Source organism: Chelonia mydas, chromosome 2 (assembly GCF_015237465.2).
Source record: "Chelonia mydas isolate rCheMyd1 chromosome 2, rCheMyd1.pri.v2, whole genome shotgun sequence".
Lineage (NCBI taxonomy): Eukaryota > Metazoa > Chordata > Testudines > Cheloniidae > Chelonia > Chelonia mydas.
In genome coordinates this window covers 217,053,654-217,074,725 of record NC_057850.1, presented here as the reverse complement: position 1 = coordinate 217,074,725, position 21,072 = coordinate 217,053,654, and the positions used below count along the sequence as shown (strand labels likewise).

General features: G+C 46.1%; 3 protein-coding genes across 7 annotated transcripts in view; 1 reads left to right on the top strand and 2 right to left on the bottom strand.

Annotated features, from left to right (window-relative positions):
• Positions 1-9,238, bottom strand: part of PEX1 (peroxisomal biogenesis factor 1) — a 52,065-nt gene extending 42,827 nt beyond the window's left edge. The window contains exons 1-2 of one of the 4 annotated variants that reach the window (XM_043541208.1): positions 9,206-9,238; positions 2,854-2,997 (exon numbers count right to left, since the gene is read on the bottom strand). In XM_043541208.1, coding sequence (XP_043397143.1) covers positions 2,854-2,946 — 93 coding nt within the window. In that variant the 5' untranslated portion in view covers positions 2,947-2,997; positions 9,206-9,238. Of the gene's footprint in view, positions 1-2,853; positions 2,998-8,893; positions 9,177-9,205 lie in introns of those variants that run through there. The other 3 variants (XM_007060298.4, XM_037890697.2, XM_037890696.2) reach the window with 3 other exon arrangements.
• A 94-nt stretch (positions 9,239-9,332) lies between these two features.
• On the top strand, positions 9,333-19,814 carry RBM48 (RNA binding motif protein 48). Its single transcript, XM_007060310.4, has 5 exons — positions 9,333-9,506; positions 14,973-15,163; positions 15,439-15,584; positions 17,422-17,990; positions 19,534-19,814. Exons 1-5 carry the CDS (start codon positions 9,396-9,398, stop codon positions 19,618-19,620), a joined length of 1,104 nt encoding a protein of 367 aa, XP_007060372.1. The 5' UTR covers positions 9,333-9,395; the 3' UTR covers positions 19,621-19,814.
• Positions 18,710-21,072, bottom strand: part of EFCAB1 (EF-hand calcium binding domain 1) — a 24,590-nt gene continuing 22,227 nt past the window's right edge. For both annotated transcript variants that reach the window (XM_037890698.2, XM_037890699.2), the window contains one exon: positions 18,710-20,109. In XM_037890698.2, the coding sequence (XP_037746626.1) occupies positions 20,059-20,109 (51 nt within the window). In that variant the 3' untranslated portion in view covers positions 18,710-20,058. The remainder of the gene's footprint in view (positions 20,110-21,072) is intronic.

The following is a 21,072-nucleotide window of genomic DNA, read 5'->3' as shown; positions in this document are numbered from 1 at the left end:
TCCAGGTGCAGGGGAGGGCTCATCAGGTTGGGGGAATCAATGGTCTTGCTTAACGGGGGAGCCCCTGCTACTGAGGGGACACCGCATTCCGGGCTCCTGCTTCCCCCCTGTCCCTATCCCCTTTCCTCTCCCCACTGCCCTGTGCATCTATCCTCCTCCTCTCACTCCCACATCCCCCTCCCATATCCTACCCCCCTTCTTTCCCCATTGCTTCTTCCTCCCAACCCAGCCCAAAACCCTCATTTCCCCCACCCCACCCCACCCCTCTTGCCCTGCCCCACCACAGACACTCACACTAGTACAGAAAACAGGAAGGCTCCCAGCACAGAGAATGGGGAGCATGACCAGCACTAGGACCCAGAAGGCAGCATCCAGCTGCAGAGTCAGCAGCTGGAACTGAACCCTCCTTCAGCCAGGAAACTCCGCACTCCCAGAAGTGGCAGCACCCCTGCCCAGCGTCCCCAGTCCTCCCCTGCCCGCTGTGGTTGCTGGCCCTTACCCTAGGCTAGCGCCCTCAGCCCCCCTGGCCCCAGAGCACCAGGCAGCATGGCCCCAACCTCCCCAGGCTGTGCCACTGGGCCCAACCCCTGGTCGGCGTGCCTCAGCCGCACAGGGAGGATGGGTGGCGCCACACGGCTCCGGGGGCGCACTGTGACCCCCAGCCTGCCTGCCCCAGGGAACAGCAGGCAGGCTAAGGTCTGGGGGTGGAGCATGGGCGGGAGGATCTCAGGCTGTTTGGGAAGGCAACACCTTCCTGTGCCTACGATACCCACTGCCCATGCTGGAAAACACGAGGGCACGTGACCACTCTTGCGGCTTCCCTTTGCTTCCCCATCATTTTCTGCTGGGAAGCTAAGAAATCTGCGGAGGGATCTGAATTACATGCCTGCACAGTGTTGCAGAATTCCCCCAGGAGTAAAATATAGTATGTGATTTCTTTTGTGCCATGTTTAGACTATAGACCCCCGCATTCCCCTATAATCAACACAGCAGGTACAAAGTGAAAAGAAGTAGCAACATCAATAATATTATTAATTGATTAAATATCAATCAAGTTTCAAAGCATACCAAGAACATAGCAATCACCATAGAGGTTACAGAAGTATTTTTAAAAACCTAACTAAAACTAAACAAAAACATAGAACACAGTTTCTGAATACATGTTTCTGAAATTTTGAATTAGCCTAAAAATATAGTGGAATTTGGAAAGCTCAAAAGTATAAATAACTGTATACAGTTATATAAGGCAGAAGCAGTTATCCACTTGTAAGGAAAAATTACAGTTTTATGAGTGGGCTCACAGAAGTATCACTTCCACAGCACAACTTTCAGGAATTGGTCATCTCACTGGTATGAGCTGATCATCAGGAAGAATGCTGGGACCTGATGTAGCTCAGGGAAAAGCAGATTGCTTCAGAGAAGCCAGTCAGTACAGAAGAAAATAAAGGGTGATTTTTACCAAAAGTTCCATTTGTCAAAGAGTAGCACTTTTCAAGATACTGGCATCTTAACATTTTTTTCTTTAAATAACGTTCTCTTAAAATGAGGCAATTTCTAATCCTCTGTCCTCTGTGCAACTGCAGCGTCAAATCAGTTTTTCCAAAAGAAGCAATTGGCTTTAAACCCTGAAGGATCCTAAAGTTTCAATGTATGCAATACAAATAAGAAATATCCTTTCCCTTCCATACAACAGTAAATAAAAGGGAATATTTTTCATGGAATAATATTACTGCAGATAAACACATGCTTCCTGAAGGCAAGGGGATAGTGAGGCCGTCTATTTTAATTTGTTCCTTTGATAGAACAGAAGACTTTATTTAATGGCATCTTTTTTGGTGAATTTTTTGCTAGGATCTGAAGGTTGCTCATAAGGATTTTCTTCTGTGAGCTAGTAATTTCCAGATTTTAAAAGGATAACTGGGAGGATTTATTTATTTAGCATTTATGTATCTTAAATAAGCATAAATGTGTAAAAATCTGGCCACGACTACAGCTAGGGGGGCAACAGTACCCTAATCTAGTTATAAGTCATCAGAAGAGCCAATATCATTATCTTGTGAACAGTAGGAAAATTGCAGATTTTCACAATATTCTATGGGCTACTTTTCTTAACTATTGTATCTAGAGTCAGGATAAAACATTTCCAGTTGAGATTAAAATAACCACTTCAGCAGCTATACAATGTCATAAAAGTGTTCCAGTTACTTCTGCTGTTGACCCAACAAGATATTTTATAGTCCAGTGGCCAGATAACCATTAGCTTTCCAGTAATGATTTTCAAAAAGCAAACAAGTGGAGGTGCCACACTGCCTGGTCAAAAATGTTTCCTGCTGTGCCTTCTTTCTATAAATAAAGTTTTGGGTGAGGGATAGCTCAGTTGTTTGAGTATTGGCCTGCTAAACCCAGGGTTGTGAGTTCAATCCTTGAGGGGGCCATTTAGGGATCTGGGGCAAAAATTGGGGATTGGTCCTGCTTCAAGCAGGGGGTTGGACTAGATGACCTCCTGATGTCCCTTCCAACCCTGATATTCTATGATCATATGTGAAATATACTTCGAACAGCTGTGTGTGAAGTAATACTTTTCTGCCCATGTTAATTTAATTTTCCACCTGCCATAACCAAAACACTGTGTTGTTGAAAAGATTAACAGTCACATGATGGACAAAACTCTGGTTGTGCTTAAGCCCCCATTCCTGCAATTTATTTCATCTGAGTGGACACCTCTTACCACATACAGCCCTAGGGAAGACAGTGGGGATCTGCCTGCCTGCATGGAACAGGTTGCATGATTGGAGCCTAAATTGTAAAGCATTATTCCTTCAGATTTTTTTTTTTTTAAAGTGCATTCCAAACCTGCTCTCCTTCTGCAATGCCAAGTTTCTCTGCTAGGTGTCTGTTAATTTCAGCAATATTTTCACCATGGTGACCACAATGTCTGATTTCCATCCAACTCAAGAATATAGGCTGGTGACCCCAGGAGACTTTCACAGCCTGACCCTGTTGATTTCAGAGAACAGAACAACATTAATATCAAACAACTGAAATTAAATTATCCTCATTCTGACTAACAATATAGACAAAATCTTCCGATTACAAAATGAACAGAAATGTGTAATTTGTTTCTGGATTTGTCATGTCCTATTTTAATGAATAATGTAGGATCTTAGCACTAGTAATACAGAAATACACTGTAATACACTGAATCATTGCAAATCTGAATAGGGCTCTCTGTGCAGGTGCAAGAGTCTCCCTATATATATCAGATTTGATTACTGGGGCCTTGCTTTGATACATAATAGGAACATCAAGTAATGAAGGTAGAAAAAGAGGTTTATATGCACAAAAGGTTATGAACCTGTTTGGTACTCCAATATATACACCTTGTCAGTTCTCCTTTAAAGATTAATTTTAGGATGACCATATTTCCCTATGCTGAATATGGGACAACTGGTAACATTACTTATATTCAAACAAATTCAATGGCAATTGTACAAACGTTCAAATTAGCATCAAGTTGACTAAGCCCCTGTTAAAAAGAAATACTGTGTAGTTGGATTCTTTTTATTTACCTTCCTACCTTTAAGGCTTTAGAGTTCACATGGGGAGGGGTGACACCCCTCCCCCCCACACACACAGGAGGAGGGGTGACACACACACTCCCGTACACCTCTCTCACACAGTGGGGGTGACTGACTGACTGACCTGACCCTCCCTGCCCTCCTTCACCCTCCATGCTTGGTGGGCCCCCGGGATAAACCCACCTCTCCTGGTACCTGGCACTGCGTCTTCTTGAGACAACACATGAGGGGGCATGCAGGGTCACATCCCCCCCCTCAGATTTCTGCCAGGGTTCACACCAGAATGTGGCTAGCAGCAACCTTTTGGCACTGTCTGGGAGGGAAGGGACAGGAGCTACTTCCAGCTGCAGGGCAGAAGGAGGGGGGAAGGGATGACCTGGCCTGTGTCTTTGCAGAGCTCATCTCTTCTTCCCCCACCTCTACTGCTCCCATGTGGCTGGAAGCAGCTTGTCCCTTCCTGCCCGCACAATGTCAAAAGCCAGCTAACACATCCAGGCGGCTGCTGGCCACTGACATAACCCAGCTGCCTCCTGTCCCCCGGGTACAGCATGGGCAGGAAGTGTTAAGACCTAAGGATGCATAGTGCACCAGGGCCCAGGGAACCTGACTGCAGGGGCTTCAGTGAACTCAGCCAGAGAGGTGGCTCAGCAGAGGAGGGTGCATAGGGGATGGAGCAGCCCCGCGCTCCCTGAGGGCAGGACCCAGGGGGAAGGGTGGGCGAAGAGGGTGCTAAGCCCCTGCCCTGGCAGCTACTGTGGAACCTGCAGGTTCAGGGCATGAACAGGCTGGAAAATTGCTTCCCCCGCCACTCCATAGCTTAGATGAGAGGCAAAGAGGCTTCCCTGTGCCAACACTGTGCGGGGCTTTGGCATATGTAGGGCTCGGCTCCTCCTGACCAGCACCCTGGGCTAGAGGGTCTTGGGCTTTCCTGGGGTGCCTGCCCAGCCAGAGGCAGTGGGGGAAGGAAGAAGCCTGCTGGCCAGGCTGTTGGTGAGCTGAGCACCCCGACCAGGGGCTGGTTCTCTGCAAAGCACTGGGAGCTAGACGTGCCCCACTGGGGGTATATGGAGGAGCAGCAGGGCTGGGGGAGTGAAGGGGCAAAGCAAGGAGAGGACGAGGGGAAGCACATAAAGGGCTGATGGGTGGGCAGCAGAGCTGACACATAATTGGCCTCTGCCGGCGCCTGCCTGCACTCACCAACCACTGCAGCTCACAGGAGGGCTTAAAATGGGACTGTCCCTTTAAAAATGGGACGTCTGGTCACCCTAGTTAATTTAGATTCTATCAAGCAATTGTTGGAATGTGGAAAATGTAAAGATGTAGAATATTAGGAGGGATTTGGATGAGTATAGGCAGACTGTGTGGCATTAGGAAACAGGGATGACATTCTAGACTACAATTTTTGGGAGAAGGGGACAAGATGAGGATTGTATCATGTCAAAAACATGATATGATGTTGCATTTGTTTTGTTTCACTGGACAAGTCAACAAGAGTTGAAGGCAACCTGACAGAAAGTTATTTTATATTGTCAGCTACTATGTTTCTTGTACCTTCCACTAAAACATCAGCGATTGATCACTGTCACAGACAGGATACTGAACTAGATGAGCCAGGAATCTGATCTAGTATACATTATTATATTCCTGGTCCTAACACCAGGGATGCCCAAAGTCCTCTCCAAGTCCTTGTAAATTTCAGAGTGGATGGTAACAACTCTACCCAATAGCCATTCCAGCAACCTGTGGACCACAAGAGTCCTGGTTTGACTTTTGGCTGTGATAACAGAGAGCACACAGCAAAGTCTAGACTCCAGATGGATGGGGGATTTTGCTAACTGGCCAAAAGGATCCTAGTCCAAACATGGCCCCTGTCCCAAATTATCTGGGACTACCATGGTCTAAGCATGGCTTGCACATAAGACAGCTTCATGGTCTTCACATTGTGCTCTGCCCAACAAGACATTGTCATGTCAACCTAGAATATTACAGGCTTGGGGCACCTCGCCACTGCAAGGGGATGTTAGTGGTGAGGGGCTCTAGCGGCAACAGGGGGGTATTGTGAGAGGTCACTGACAACAAGAGGAGACTGTCGCTGGTGGTGCAGAGTGTTGCAAAGGGGTATCACTGGCATCCAGGGGTGCTGCTGTAGTTAAGGGGGCATTGTGAGAGTACACTGGTGTTGAAGAAGGGGCTCGGTAGCATCAAGGGGCAGTGCTGCTAGCATTGTTAGCATTGAATAGGGCATTGTGAGGGGCACTGGTGTTGTGAGGTTCATTGCTGGTGTCATGGAGCGGTGGTGAGAGGGATCACTGGCGTCACAAGGGCCTGTCACAAGGAAGTGCTTGTCTCGAGGGGGCATTGCTGGCATTGAGAGAGGGCATCATGAGGGGATACTGGCATCAGGGTGTGTTGCCGATATTAAAGGGGCATTGTGAGAGGGGGTGTTGCTGGCATTGAGGGGTGCACTGTGGGGGACTGATACAAGGGGGTGCTTGCCTAGAGGGAGGGCATCATGATGGGATATTTGAATTTGAGGGGTCATCATGACAGGATGCTGGCATGGGGGTGTTGCTTACATCAAGAGAGACATTGTGAGGGGGCACTGGCATTGAGGGGGTCAATAGCGTCATTGAGTGGGGTGTTGTAAGGCGATGCTGGAGTCGGGGGCATCAGGGAGTGTTGTGATGCTGGCGTCAGAGACACTGCTAGTGTTGAGGGGCTCCTTGTAAGGAGGCACTGGTGTCAGGGGATATTATGAGGAGGTGCTGATATGGGGGCGGGGTGTTGCTGGCATTGGGAATGTCAGGAGATGCTGGCACAAGGGGGCATCATGAGGAGGTGCTGGCATCAGGGGACACTGCTGGCAAGGAGGGGGAGCATTGTGGGAAGCTGCTGGCATCGAGGAGGCATCATTGGCACTGGAGGATGTTGCGAGGAGGTGCTGGCGTCAGGGGTCATCACTGGCATCAGGGGGGCATTGTGGGGAGTGCTGGCATTGGGTGGTGTAACTGGCGTTGAGGGGGATATCAGTGGTGTTACTGGTGTTAAAGGAGTGTTGTGAGGTGGTGCTGGGATTGGAGATTGTCGCTGGCATAAGGGGAGGTATTTTGAGGAGTTGCTGGCATCGGAGGGGCTGTGTGAGGAGGTGCTGGCATTGGTGGGCACTGGTGGCATTAGGGGCATCATGAGGAGAAGCTGGCATCAGGCACTGATTTAGGCGACATCACTGGCACTGGGGGTGTCATTGGCTCTGGGACATTGTGAGGACATACTGGCATTGGTGGCACATTGTGAGGAGGTGCTGGCATTATTAGGGTATTACTGGCATTGGGGGGGTCACAGGCATGGAGTGGAAGCATCATGAAACGGTGCTAGCATTGGGGTCATCACTGGCATTAGGGAGCATCATGAGGAGATGGTGGCATTGGAGGGCATCACTGGAATAGAGGGCGTTGTTGGTGCACGGGGAGCGTCATAAGGAGATGTTGGCATCAGGGGCATCACTGGCATGGAGGGGGAACACCGTGAGGAGGTGTCAGCATTGGGGTATCACTGGCATTGGGGGCATCACTGGCATGGAGGCAGAGCGTCGTGAGGAGGTGCCGGCGTCGGGGCATCACTGGCACGGAGGGGGAACGCTGTGAGAAGGTGCCGGCGTCGGGGCATCACTGGCATTGGGGGCGTTGCTGGCATGGAGGGAGAGCGTTGTGGGGAGGTGCCGGAATAGGGGCGTCACTGGCATGGAGGGGGAACGCCGTGAGGAGCTGCCGGCGTCGGGGTGTCACTGGCATTGGGGGCATCGCTGGCATGGAGGGGGAGCGTTGTGAGGAGGTGGCGGCGTCGGGGCGTGGCTGGCATGGAGGGGGAGCGTTGTGAGGAGGTGGCGGCGTCGGGGCGTGGCTGGCATGGAGGGGGAGCGTTGTGAGGAGGTGGCGGCGTCGGGGCGTGGCTGGCATGGAGGGGGAGCGTTGTGAGGAGGTGGCGGCGTCGGGGCGTGGCTGGCGTGGAGGGGGAGCGTTGTGAGGAGGTGGCGGCGTCGGGGCGTGGCTGGCGTGGAGGGGGAGCGTTGTGAGGAGGTGGCGGCGTCGGGGCGTGGCTGGCGTGGAGGGGGAGCGTTGTGAGGAGGTGGCGGCGTCGGGGCGTGGCTGGCGTGGAGGGGGAGCGTTGTGAGGAGGTGGCGGCGTCGGGGCGTGGCTGGCGTGGAGGGGGAGCGTTGTGAGGAGGTGGCGGCGTCGGGGCGTGGCTGGCGTGGAGGGAGAGCGTTGTGAGGAGGTGGCGGCGTCGGGGCGTGGCTGGCGTGGAGGGAGAGCGTTGTGAGGAGGTGGCGGCGTCGGGGCGTGGCTGGCGTGGAGGGAGAGCGTTGTGAGAAGGTGGCGGCGTCGGGGCGTGGCTGGCGTGGAGGGAGAGCGTTGTGAGAAGGTGGCGGCGTCGGGGCGTCGCTGGCGTGGAGGGGGAGCGTTGTGAGAAGGTGGCGGCGTCGGGGCGTCGCTGGCATGGAGGGGGAGCGTTGTGAGAAGGTGGCAGCGTCGGGGCGTCGCTGGCATGGAGGGGGAGCGTTGTGAGAAGGTGGCGGCGTCGGGGCGTCGCTGGCATGGAGGGGGAGCGTTGTGAGAAGGTGGCGGCGTCGGGGCGTCGCTGGCATGGAGGGGGAGCGTTGTGAGAAGGTGGCGGCGTCGGGGCGTCGCTGGCATGGAGGGGGAGCGTTGTGAGAAGGTGGCGGCGTCGGGGCGTCGCTGGCATGGAGGGGGAGCGTTGTGAGAAGGTGGCGGCGTCGGGGAGTGGCTGGCATGGAGGGGGAGCGTTGTGAGAAGGTGCCGGCGTCGGGGCGTCGCTGGCATGGAGGGAGAGCGTTGTGAGAAGGTGCCGGCGTCGGGGAGTGGCTGGCATGGAGGGAGAGCGTTGTGAGAAGGTGCCGGTGTCGGGGCGTCGCTGGCATGGAGGGGGAGCGTTGTGAGAAGGTGCTGGCGTCGGGGTGTTGCTGGCATTGGGGGCATCGCTGGCATCGCTGGCATTGGGGGCATCGCTGGCATGGAGGCGTAGCGTCATGGTGAGGGGGGAATCACTAGCACTGGGGGGCTCAGTGTCGCCATGGCAGTGGGATGCTGGCAGGCTGAGGGGGTGTCTAACGGAGTGGGGGTAGTGCCGCAGTGTCACCGTAGCGATGACGGGGAGGGGTGAAGCCATGAGGGCTGGAGGAGGGCGCCTCGCTGTCACCCCAGCGACAGGGCGCTGGTGGGGAGAGGGGACGGGGCTCTGCAAAGAGCCGCTCCGAGAGGCCCCTCCGCCCAGAGCCCGGACGGGGCCCACCCCGGTACCTGCTGCAGGCGAAGGTGGGAGGCCAGCACAGGAGGCAGGTGCAGGAAGCAGTCCCGGGTGCCGCTGAAGGCGACAGTCACAGCGGCGCCTCCCGCGCCCCCTCCGCCGGGATAGCCGCTGCCCCACATCGCGCCCGCAGCACCCAACGCCGGCGCGCCCCGGCAGCATCGAGCGGCCGGTCCGCGCCCAGGTTAGAGTTACCCAGTATGGACCGAGAGAAGGAAGCACAAGCCCTCACTACCTTGCCCCCCGCCCTCCAGCGGCATTGGTATGGCCCATCACAGACCAATGAGAGTGCGTGCGACACTCACCCGGCTTTCTCTGATTGGCCGTTCTCTCAAGGGATTCTGTTGGTGCTGTCTGGCCCGTCGAAATCTCTCTCGTACTTCCCCTCCCGGAACCAATGAGAGCACGGCAATCGCTCCCCGTTTCTGTGATTGGCTGTTTTATCGGGGATCTGCTGGTGCTGCCTGGCTGTGGCGCGCGGGGGAAGGTGGAAAGATGGCCGCGCCTGGCGATGGAGCTGGGGGTGTCTGTAAACATCACGCGCAGCAGGACGTTTGCGACTCGCGCGCCAAGTACCGGGAGGGGCGCAGGCCCCGCGCAGTGAAGGTGGGAGTGGGCGGGGTGGGCTCTGGGTGGCTGCTTCCAGCAGGTTGTGTGGGGTGGGTACTGGTCAGACAGGGACTGGTCGCCTGGTTCTGCTCAGCCGGGAAACGCGCGCTGCGGGGGCTAGGGCTGCTGGAGTCTCTGAGTGTCTTGCCTCAAATGTCCTCACCCGCCCCCGGGGTACGGAACACAGCCCGGCCTGCCGCTCCCCCCTCGCCGGGACGCAGCCCAGGAACCCCTGGCGCGCAGCCGGTTACGGGCTGCTCTTGCCGCCGCCCGTCCTCACTGGGGTAGCCTCATCATCCCTGGTCCCAGTGCTGCAGCGCCTGGAGCTGTGTTAATCAGTCCCTGTCCCAGTTCCGAACAAAGCCCTCCCCGACAATGCCCCGCCACCCTGAGGCGCCCACAGCACCGGGCTCAGGCTGAACGCAGCCCTCCTTCGACGCTGCCATGCAACCCTGAGGCACCCCAAAGCAGGGGCTCAGCCCTAGCTCCCTAGCGAGATGTGGGTGCACTTAATGTATGTATTTATATGGCTGTCCGGTCCAAAGGCCGCTCTGTAGGATGATGGAAGATTTACAGGTTTACAAATCATCCCCTCACACACACGTACCCAGCACTAGCTGGAAATAGATGAGGTTTGAGCCTGGTAAAAACTAATAAAACACTTGTCCCCAAAAGAGTTAGGAACCACTTGATTAACTGAAGTGTGTACATCTCTCATTACAATAAAAATCAAGTTTGTTCAGACCACAGTTTACCCCCCTTCTACACAAACCTGGTGGTATTGTGAATGTGATTCATTAATCTCAGGAATGTTCAATCCTGAAACTATAGGAAACTTTATTCACATTGAAGGAAATCCCACATTATTTGAAAATTCCACTCCTACTATTTTTGTTTTGGGCCTCATTTTAGATAGTTTATTACGCACCGAGAAAGCCCATTATCATTCAGTTGAGTCATGGAATTGTAGAAAACAGAAATGGAAAGATTTATTCGTTTATCTTGTCTCAAAAGGTTGCGTACAATGCATACAAATCCAGGGTCCAATCCTGTAAACATGCATGTAATTTTATTCACTCATATGAGTAAAGTTATTCTTGTTTTTGTAGTATCAGGATTATAAAATGCAATTTTGAAAGTTGGTTATGCTTGAGACCTAAATATTCCAACTGTATCCCTTAATTAAATCATATTCAGTGAATATTTATGATTGACTAAAGGCTATTTGAAGAAAGCTGCTGGGTTGAAAAATATTTTTCATTGTGTATTTTTGTTTGAGTTTTGGAAATATATGTGGCTCTTCTTATGTGGCATCTCTATTACTGGAGGTTTGCAACCATGGTAGCCCATTCTGTATGATCCTCTGCTAATCTCTTTGTGGATGAATAGTTCTTCTGATCCACGCATCATATCACACTGTCCATCCAAGATCTTCCTTTTTCTGTCTTGTGCTCTTCTGTCATCAGCTTTACCTTGCAGTGCCTGTAAACATGCATCACCCAGTGAACCTCTTAAAATATGTCCTTCAAGTCAAATCTTTTAGTAAGATCTCTAATTAGATTTTGCTGAGTTCCAATCATCTGCAGTATTTTTTTGGTGGTTACGGGATTGTAGTTTCTTTTGGATTATGGATTGTTTGAATATCCATGTTTCAGAGCTGTAATTTAAGTGTAATATAATGTAAGTTCTCAAGATTTGGAATTTAGTCTTCAGACTTATGTCCTTTCTCATCAGATGTTTATTCTTCCAGAATGTCTCTGTCGCTCCTGCTATTCTGGTGTTGACTTCAGTATCCGATCTTCCAGTAATGATGCTTCCTAAATAGCAATAATTTCTCAGTTGCTCTACAACACTGTCATTAGCTGGAATCTTGCTTGTTTCCCAGGATCCTTGTATACCACCATAGTTTTTGTTTTGTCTAGAGTTGAATGTGGACGATATTCTTTGCCATATTCCTACATAATTTCCACTAACTTCATCAGACCTAGTTCTAAATCAGCCAACAGCACTGTGTCATCTGCATAGTAAATGTTATTAACCCGTTTTCCATTACTTTTAATATTTTTATTTTGTCAATTAAACACTCACTATAAATGTTGAATAAAATTGGTGTCATTATACAGCTTTGGCTCACTCCTCTCTTGATATCCATTTCATTTTCATCTTCCATTATAATCGCCTTCTGATTCCAGTATAATTGTTGTATGACTCAACGTTCATATCTATCAGTCCTTACACTTAACATATTGAGCAATATGTAGTGGTAGATTCAGTCAAATGCTTTTTGGAAGTCAGTTAAGCACAAGTATCTTGTTTTCCCCATTTCAGTTGATTTTTCTAATATGATCTTCATTATTGTGCCCTTTGCAGGTGTTAAACCATATTGTTATTCACTTATTTTCTTATCAATCCATTCCCTGCTGCCTTGTGGATTGTCTTTTGGCTAGAGGCTAGGGTTCCAACCTGAAAAAAATGGCTTGATTCTTGAGGCTTTTGTGGAGTATTAGTGCCAAAATTGTCATAATCACCCAACTTAACATTCCCCAACTGCCATGTAATCTGACTGGCCCTCAGTGTGAACCGGTGCCCTGCATGGCCAGACATGTGAAACTGGTGACCATAGGAATGTAAGGGGACTGAATCAACCCAGGAAGCACCCAATGTATGCGGACAAATGAAAAGGTGAAATGTTACAATAGGATTGAGATGTTCTGTGTAGGTGGAGATGACTTTGTCACAAGTCTTCTGAGCAGCAAAGAATACAGAGTTATCAGTGCAGGTGGACTGTGAAGTGGGAAAGGAGTGGCAATTATGGTAGATAGAACTATAGCTGAAAGGACTGAATAAGTGAATCTATCCTCTGAACCTGTAATGATAATAGCAATAAAAGTATGTCCAATGATTATTCAAATATATGTCCCAAGAAACTGCAGATTCTGAACAGGAGGTTGAAAAATTCTGTGAAAACTTCAAAGCAATGGAGATCAGTGGTGGAAAGAGATATAGTGGTAATTCTTATCGGAGACTGGAATGCAAAAGTGGAAGTAGAAAAAGGCCAATTGTCACAGATATTATTTGGTGCCAGTGAAAGAAATGACAGAGAAGAAAGATTCAGAGAATTTTGAGAGACACATGATCTCATTATCTGCAGTCCTTATTTTCAACAAAAAGAAAGCACAAAGCATACATGACAATCACCAGGAAGGGATGAATAAAAACCAAATTCATTTGATCATTATCAACCATAGGTATAGAAATTGTATTAGGAAGATTACGGTTTTGCCAAGCGCAGATTGTGGATCAGATCATAGATTGGTAATGAGGAGACAGAATATCAAACTGAAAAAGTTACACAAAGTCAAATACCTTGAAGCTCTGAGGAATTATGAGATGGAAAGTCACTACAAAGAAGTGTTGTGGATCATTAATGCTGTTATAAATATAAAGGGCAAGGTAACCACCTTTCTGTATACAGTGCTATAAAATCCCTCCTGGCCAGAGGCAACATCCTGTTACCTGTAAAGGGTTAAGAAGCTCAGCTAACCTGGCTGGCACCTGACTCAAAGGACCAATAAGGGAACAGGTTTCAGAGTAACAGCTGTGTTAGTCTGTATTCGCAAAAAGAAACGGAGTACTTGTGGCACCTTAGAGACTAACCAATTTATTTGAGCATAAGCTTTCGTGAGCTACAGCTCACTTCATCGGATGCATACTGTGGAAAATACAGAAGATGTTCTTATACATACAAACCATGAAAAAATGGGTGTTTAGGGAACAAGATACTTTCAAATCTTGGGGGAGGGGGAAGGCTTTGGTTTGTGCTCTTTGTTTACGTGTTTATTCTCTCTTGGGACTGAGAGAGGCCAGACAGAAATCCATCTTCTCCAACCCGTCCTAATCCAAGTCTCCAATATTGCAACCAGTATAGGTAAACCAGGCAAGCCGGATTAGTTTATCTTTTGTTTTATGTGAATTTTCCCTGTGTTAAGAGGGAGGTTTATTCCTGTTTTCTATAACTTTAAGGTTTTGCCCAGAGGGGGGTCCTCTGTGTTTTGAATTTGAATACCCTGTAAAGTATTTTCCATCCTGATTTTACAGAGATGATTTTTACCTTTCTTTTTTTTAAATAAAATCCTTCTTTTAAGAACCTGACTGATTTTTTCCATTGTTCCAAGATCCAGGGATTTGGGTCTTTGATGATTTTGTAACAAATTGGTTAGGATATTATTCTCAAGCCTCCCCAGAAAAGGGGGTGTGTAGGGCTTAGGGGGATATTTTGGGGGAAGACGTCTCCAAGTGGTCTCTTTCCCTGTTCTTTGTTTAAAACGCTGGGTGGTGGCAGCATACTGTTCAAGGACAAGGCAAAGTTTGTACCTTGGGGAAGTTTTTAACCTAAGCTGGTAAGAATAAGCTTAGGGGGTCTTTCATGCGGGTCCCCACATCTGTACCCTAGAGTTCAGAGTGGGGAAGGAACGCTGACAAATGCAAATAAAGACCAAGTGACTTGGGAAAGTCTGAAAGATGCTATCAAAGAATCTGCAGATAAACCTGTATGGTAGAAGTTACTAGCTAAGATATCCCATGGATAACGGATAAAATCATTGCTCTGGTGTATGAGAGAAGGAAAGTAAAAACACAATGATCAACAACAGAAAAAGAGGAGTACTGAAGACTAATGTGGGTCATGCATTCAAAAAGTTTCTTGAAAGATTCACTGACAATGCATTTTGACCTTAACTGTAATGAGTTTCAGTGATTTAAATATGGATTGAGCAGATGTGGAGCTTTTCAAGGAATAGATACCTCATTATGCAACAGAGTCAGAATGCTCTCTAATCCCCCGTAACCTGCTGAATGGGGAAAACCTCTTTTATTCTGAATATCTCGTATCTAATGCTTCCCCAGTGCACATGTGCTACATGATCACTGAACTTGCAGAGCAGTCTGTTCTTGGTATTACTAAGATCTCCGACTGGGGATGCTTTATTTTCCCCATGTAAATTCACCATGTTTCTAACCAAGAAAGATGTGACAGAAATACTTTTTTTTAAGTTTGCCAGTGCCACATGATAATTGTCCAGAAAATCAACGGTTCATTGTTGCAAGGAATTTGCAATGTACTGGCTAGACTATAGCACTGCTCTTTATTGAATCAGACCTGCTCAAAAATAAGCCCTAATTCAGATGGTAGACACCTGCTTTTGGATCAGAATGATTGAGTTCTATCCTCACTCACTGATAAGGAGGTCCTTGCTGACCATGGAATTCTTACAAATTCCTGTTGGGATCCCACAATACTCCAAGCTCAAAATCAAAAGGGTAGATGTTTTAAAATTTTCAAAGTTCTCAGAGGGTTTTAGGTCCAATAGATAAGAAAATTACTTGAGGTGTTTGAATATGGTATTTAATGCTTTATTGCAAGATAAAAGTATGAATGTATTTAAATGTTTTTATTTCTTTCAGGTGTATACTGTCAACTTGGAATCTCGTTATTTGCTAATACAGGGAGTTCCTGCTTTGGGTGTTATGAAGGAATTAGTGGAACAATTTGCATTATATGGTGCCATTGAAGAGTACAATGCTTTAGATGAGTATCCAGCAGAACAATTTAAAGAAGTTTATCTTATCAAATTCCAAAAATTACAGAGTGCAAGGTATTGCAGCAGATAACATCTGTCTGCGTTCCATTTCTTTAATCTTTGGTGCCTTAATATTGGTAAATTTCTTGAGATTAAAGTAAAATATTCATCCCACGTAAATATATTTGGTACATATAAGAATGGTGTGTTCTTCTCATTGTGTCGCAACTGAAACATTTATTACAAACAGACCAAGAGACTATCAGTGATCCTCAAATGTGTTTGTTAAAATGTGAACTGTGTTAACGCTGGAGTAATGTAACATTTGAATACAATTTTCTTTTGTTTAGGGTAGCCAAGAGAAAACTGGATGAACGGAGTTTCTTTGGTAGTTTGCTTCATGTGTGTTATGCTCCGGAATTTGAAACAGTCCAAGAGACGAGGGAGAAGCTGCAAGACAGGAGAAAGTATATAGCAAAAACAACAAGTAATAGAGGTTTGTAATTGGACACCCTATTGAAAGTTTAAAATATCACTTTTGTTGTGGGTATGTTTTGGCAAAGTAAAAGTGTCTACTCGTACAGTTAATTGTTCATATTTACTTTGCTGCAAAACGCGCGTGTCTGTCTTCAGTAGTTTAAGAGCAGAATGGAAAGGCACTTTAGTGTTTAGTGGATTCTAAATGATCAAAGCCACGCAAAAGATGGTCAATAGGGGAATAAGAAATGCACAGGTTTTAATGCTTCTGTTTCCTCGGTTTTCATTGTGTGTGATCTCATTCATCAGAAACATAAGCACGGCTAAGAAACATGGGGTGAGATTCTTTTCCCCATTCTGACTCCTTTACGCGGGGTAAAAGGGCTGGAGTGGTGTAAACAGGCCCTAAAAATCATGGATCCACCAAGGAGAGAATTCCCCCAGTGCAGGGACTGGTGATGGACATAGTGGGGGTGAGCTATGTTAATGGTGGGGCTGCAGCATGCAGCACTGTGGAGATTCCAGACTGTGTTGTAGCCCATAGGACAGCCCCAGGAGTTACTGTAACTTAGATAGCTTCACCCTCCACACCCTAAGCAGCACAAATTGGAAGGGCACAAAACTGACTTAAAGCCACATTCCCTCTCCCTCCTCCTGCCCCTCTACCTTTGAGCTGTGAGTTCTGTGCTGCATCTCCAAGAAGCACACCAGAGAATCTCATCCCTAGATTTTATATAGAGTTTAGGCTCCATGTGTTTCATATATTGTCACTGTATGCTCAAATGCTTTGGTTCTGATGGGGGAAAATAATTGCACCAGTGAACTTCAGCAGTATAACTGAAAGAGGAAATAGTTTATATAGAATAGGTGTCAGGAACACATTGTCTTGACTTTCTGAAGTCTAGTGATTTCACACTTACTAATAATCATGAATAAGCTTAAGAGTTTGTCATGGTTATTTTAAGTAAAAGTCATGGACAGGTCACGGGCAATAAACAAAAATTCACAGGAGCCTGTGACCTGTCTGTGACTTTTAAGTAAAAGTCCCATGGTGGGGGGACTGATAGGCTGAGCCGCACCGCCATGTGGGGAGGATGGGGGACAGCAGCCATGGGGGGGGCGGCGGCGCATACAGCACAGGCTCCAGAGCTGGCTGCAGCTGCAGTGCAGGGGCACATTGTCCCAGGTACAGCTGCAGCAACAGGGTTCACAGCCACAGGGTTGTGTGCACTGCTCCAGCCCTGGCCAAAGCCACTGAGGGGCGTGTGCACAGCCATCGGGGGACGCATGGCCCTGGCTGCAGTCCCAGCCGCAGGGCAGGAGCGCACGGCCCCGGCTGCAGCCACGGGGTGTGTGGACAGCTCCAGCCCTAGCAGAAGCTGTTGGGGGAAGGGCATAAAGCCCTGGTTCCAGCCCAGCCATGTCGGGAGGAATGTCACACAGTCCTGGCTCCAGCCCAGCTGCGGGAAAGAGGAGCATAGCCCCAGCGCCAGCCGTAGCCATATGGGGTAGGGGCTCACAGTCCCGGCTCCAGCTCCAGCCCCGACTTCAGTTGCTGATAGCTGGAACCGAAGAAGTCAGGTAAAGTCACAGAATCTGTTCCTGCCATGATCAAATTGTATCCTTAATCATGAACTACAATTGCTTTGGCAATCAACACTTTTGCACTTAATGGAATGAAGTCTGGATTGCCAGAAAGATAATGCAAGTGAGGTTAGACTGGAACTGGCTGTAAAATCTTGACTCTAGTGCTCAGCCTCACTATAATTCAGCTATGCTAAATAAATGCTTTTCTTTGTTGTATATAATTTAGAGAAGTTATATAATAACAATCAAACTACCTCTTTGTGTTAAAGTTCATTTTGTGGCAAAGAAGATACAGGAGCCTAAAAAGACTGTTTCAAAGAACTCCAAACATGACTTTCAACCAGAAACCTTAGGATTCAGTGCAGCTGATGCAAATACTGGTAACTGGGATCCATCTGTATGTTGTCCTTACTCTTACAAGCCATCTTGTGAATTTTCATCAAGAAACACAGCATGTCCTTCAGGAGGTCATTTTCAGAGTGTGTTGGCATTCCCTAAATATGTCAATAACTGTGCTGAAACTTCTGAATACTTCAGCCAAAGTAAACATTTGACTCAAAGTGCACAAGAGGGGGGACATACGAACACACCCATTTCTCTTGTGCTACAAAGAAAAGTTCCTTCCGATAACGGAATTGGGAGATTTATGCCCCGAACAACTCAACTGCAAGAGCGAAAGAGAAAGAGAGACCAAGGCAATCAAATTGACTTCATTGGAATAGACTCGGATAGTACTGAAGTCATTATTGGTCCACGGCTACCAGAAATACCAAAAGTGGACATGGATGATGATTCACTGAATACTTCAGCAAGTTTAATTCGAAATAAACTTAAGAAGGTATGCACTCTTAAAAAAACCAAAACACCACCACCCTTCTAATTTTGATTTTCAAACATACATTTATATTCATTGTTTGTTAAAAATGTATTTATGGGGCCATATAGGAACTTACCTCAATATACTGGATATTTTCCCAGCAATTTGTTAATAATGGGGCCTGATTCTGAGAAGTGTGAGCACCCATAATGCCCATTGAAGTCAGTCACAAGTTCTCATCTCCTCTCAGGATCAGGCCAAATGTCAAAAAAGCACCTGAAACCGAAGGGTTTTTTTAACCCTTTAATCATAATACTTTGATTCATTTTGATACTGCACCAACTTTGTGCTGTTGAAGTATTTTCATTTTATACAATTTTGTTTTTTAGGCCTCTGTCATATTTGGAAATAAAAGTAACATCAAGATACTATTCATTTTCCATATTCATTCATTTTCCCCACACGCGTCACTTTTCCTTGCTGTTGGGAGTATCTAAAGCAGCTGACCACATATTTAGATTTTAGAGATCTTCAGAATGTTGGACTTAGACTCTGAAGAATTTAACACAATCTTGTTTATGGCAGACAGCATGACATCATTTAAATCTCTGCTGTCTGATTTAGTCTGCATTCATTTTGAACGAAACAAAAGCATACAGATGCTGTGAACTGTGTTTTACTAGAATTTCCTTTTCTTTGCCTTTTAATTATTTGGAAATTATTTATATTTTCTTCATTGGTGTTGCATACTGCCCCAGGTGAAATATTTTACCTTAACAGCTATATAACAATGAGGGGTTCAGGATTATTTTCATTTTCTGTGAACAGTAAAGGGGTTAAACAAGTAGGACAGTAGAGTCACTTTTCATAGTACAGTAGCCCTTTAATAAGAATTGTTATACTGTACATGAGGTAACGTGCAATAGTAAACATTTTTCTTTTACTATTATACTATTTGTATTCAGTAGGCTTAAGTTAAAAAAAATCAAGAAACAGAGACTGCTACCTTCAATACAGAAAGCTATGTAGATTTGAAGGGGCTCAACTGCAACTAAATTGCTAAATCAATTAATGAATCACACATCACCTTAAAAAAAACAACAAAAACCCACTTTATTCCAAAGCACTTCCTCCTTTTTCCATATTACAGTTTTAGTTGCAGGTGGCTAAACTATACTTCGATATTCCTCTACTGTTGATGCACATAACGAAAGTGTGCAACATTCTATCATTACCAAACCTTTAAAATCAATTATTTGTTAAAATACAGCAAGTTGTTTGTCACTGATTCACTTGCTTGTTGATGCTGTACTGTTTCCCGGTATTCCATATTGTCATTCTAAGAATTAAAAATATTATTTAATTTGTCTTTGTGCGTAACATTCACTTACAACTTTGTGTGGTGGAAAGCTTGTAATACAATTGCAATGAACAAATACTGTACATTGCTCCTAAAATTCAAATATCAAAGTTACATAAACATCCAGGGACATTTATTCTAAAAGCAACAGAATCAGGAATAATTACAATTTACTGATTTTGGACTTTTTCCTTTTTAAACTAGGTAGCAGTTTCTGTTCCAGAATCATCTGGGGAAAAGCCAGAGGATACTCAAACAAAGCCACCGATGAAGCAGAGAAGAAGAATATAGATACCGCAGGCAGCATCTTTGGTGTTCATCTGCCTTTAAAGGATGGAATTTCAAGTTTTTTTTATTTTTGTGATGTCAGAGGTAAAGAAATATTAAATTATCTGTATATTATAATGTATTTTCTAGCAGTAGCATAAACATTCATGATTATAAATTTTGTATTTTTTGACATTTCATTAAACAAATGTCTATAATTAGTAGCACTCTCGTATCTCAGTAGCCAGACACACAGATAATATTTTATACCTCATGAAACATTAACTCCTTTAAAAGCCATTTGTTATCCTCTTACCCATTTCTTCAGTAGCAGGTATACTGAAGTTAAGGAATGCTGAGATGTAGTATTAAAGTAAGAGTTCTGACTTGCTGCTGTTTTTACTGTCTTAAGAAAACTGATGCAGAGAAACTGTCCTTTACAGCAGTTTTCCAGTTGCAGAGCTACATATCACCAGTTTCTCGGAATGCCTGCATTTCAAATGCCATGCTGCTCTGTAAAAGAAAGAAGACACAGTGTGACAAAATAGTTGTAAAATAAAATAAGTTCGTTAAACTAGTTTAAGAAAGGATGAAAGGTATTCAGAAAATAATAGTGCTAAATTGAGGCTTGTAAGAGTAAACAAATTACTGAACATTTGAAAACATCTTTCCAATTTCTTGAATGCCACCTGGCACTTTGATAATGGAAATTAAATGTAAATGGCTTCAAGGCCGAGAACTTAAGTCAGAACATTCAAAGTGAGGTTCCTTTGGGAAACCAAAGGATACATATATATAGTTATAACTCGATATACTACTTATGGGAATAGCCTGATTTTTGAACATCTGAAGTTAAAAAAAAAAAAAAAAAAGGCTGCATTGAGAATGCTGTTTTGCCTTGGCTTAAGGAAAGTAAAAAAATAATGCGGTGCTTGTTTTGGTGGGTTTTTTTTTTTTTAATGCTACAGGACCATAAAGAGCATATCCAAACTTCTTCTGGGCCTGGAGCTGCAGGCTAATATGCACTAGAGTGCTCTCCTTTTCTACTGGAGCCCTGGTTTCCTTTTAAAAACTTACATGCTTTGTAGGGCATAGTACACAAAGCATAGAAGCTGCAAGCATGTAACAGTTGATCTGAAGCTTCAGCAAGACCATGGTTTAATAACTAGAGTAGGAGTTAGATGGCCTGGATTTTCAGTCCAGTTTTGTCACCAACTTTATATGAGGTTGGGCAAGTCACTTAATCTTCTAATGCTTTTGTTTCCCTTAGCTCTAAAATTAAGATAAATACTACAGCTGGGCAGAGGATAGTAGTAATAGTAATCCTTTTTCATGATGGATTTCAAAAGTTGGTTTTGTTCTGAGTCAGAATAAACCTCAACATTTTGAAGTTCTGTGCAAAATGGAATCCAAGCTCTCTCTGAGCTGCCTGGTGAAGAGTTCTGGGAATTGGGGCTGTGGAGGAGGCAGGCTCCT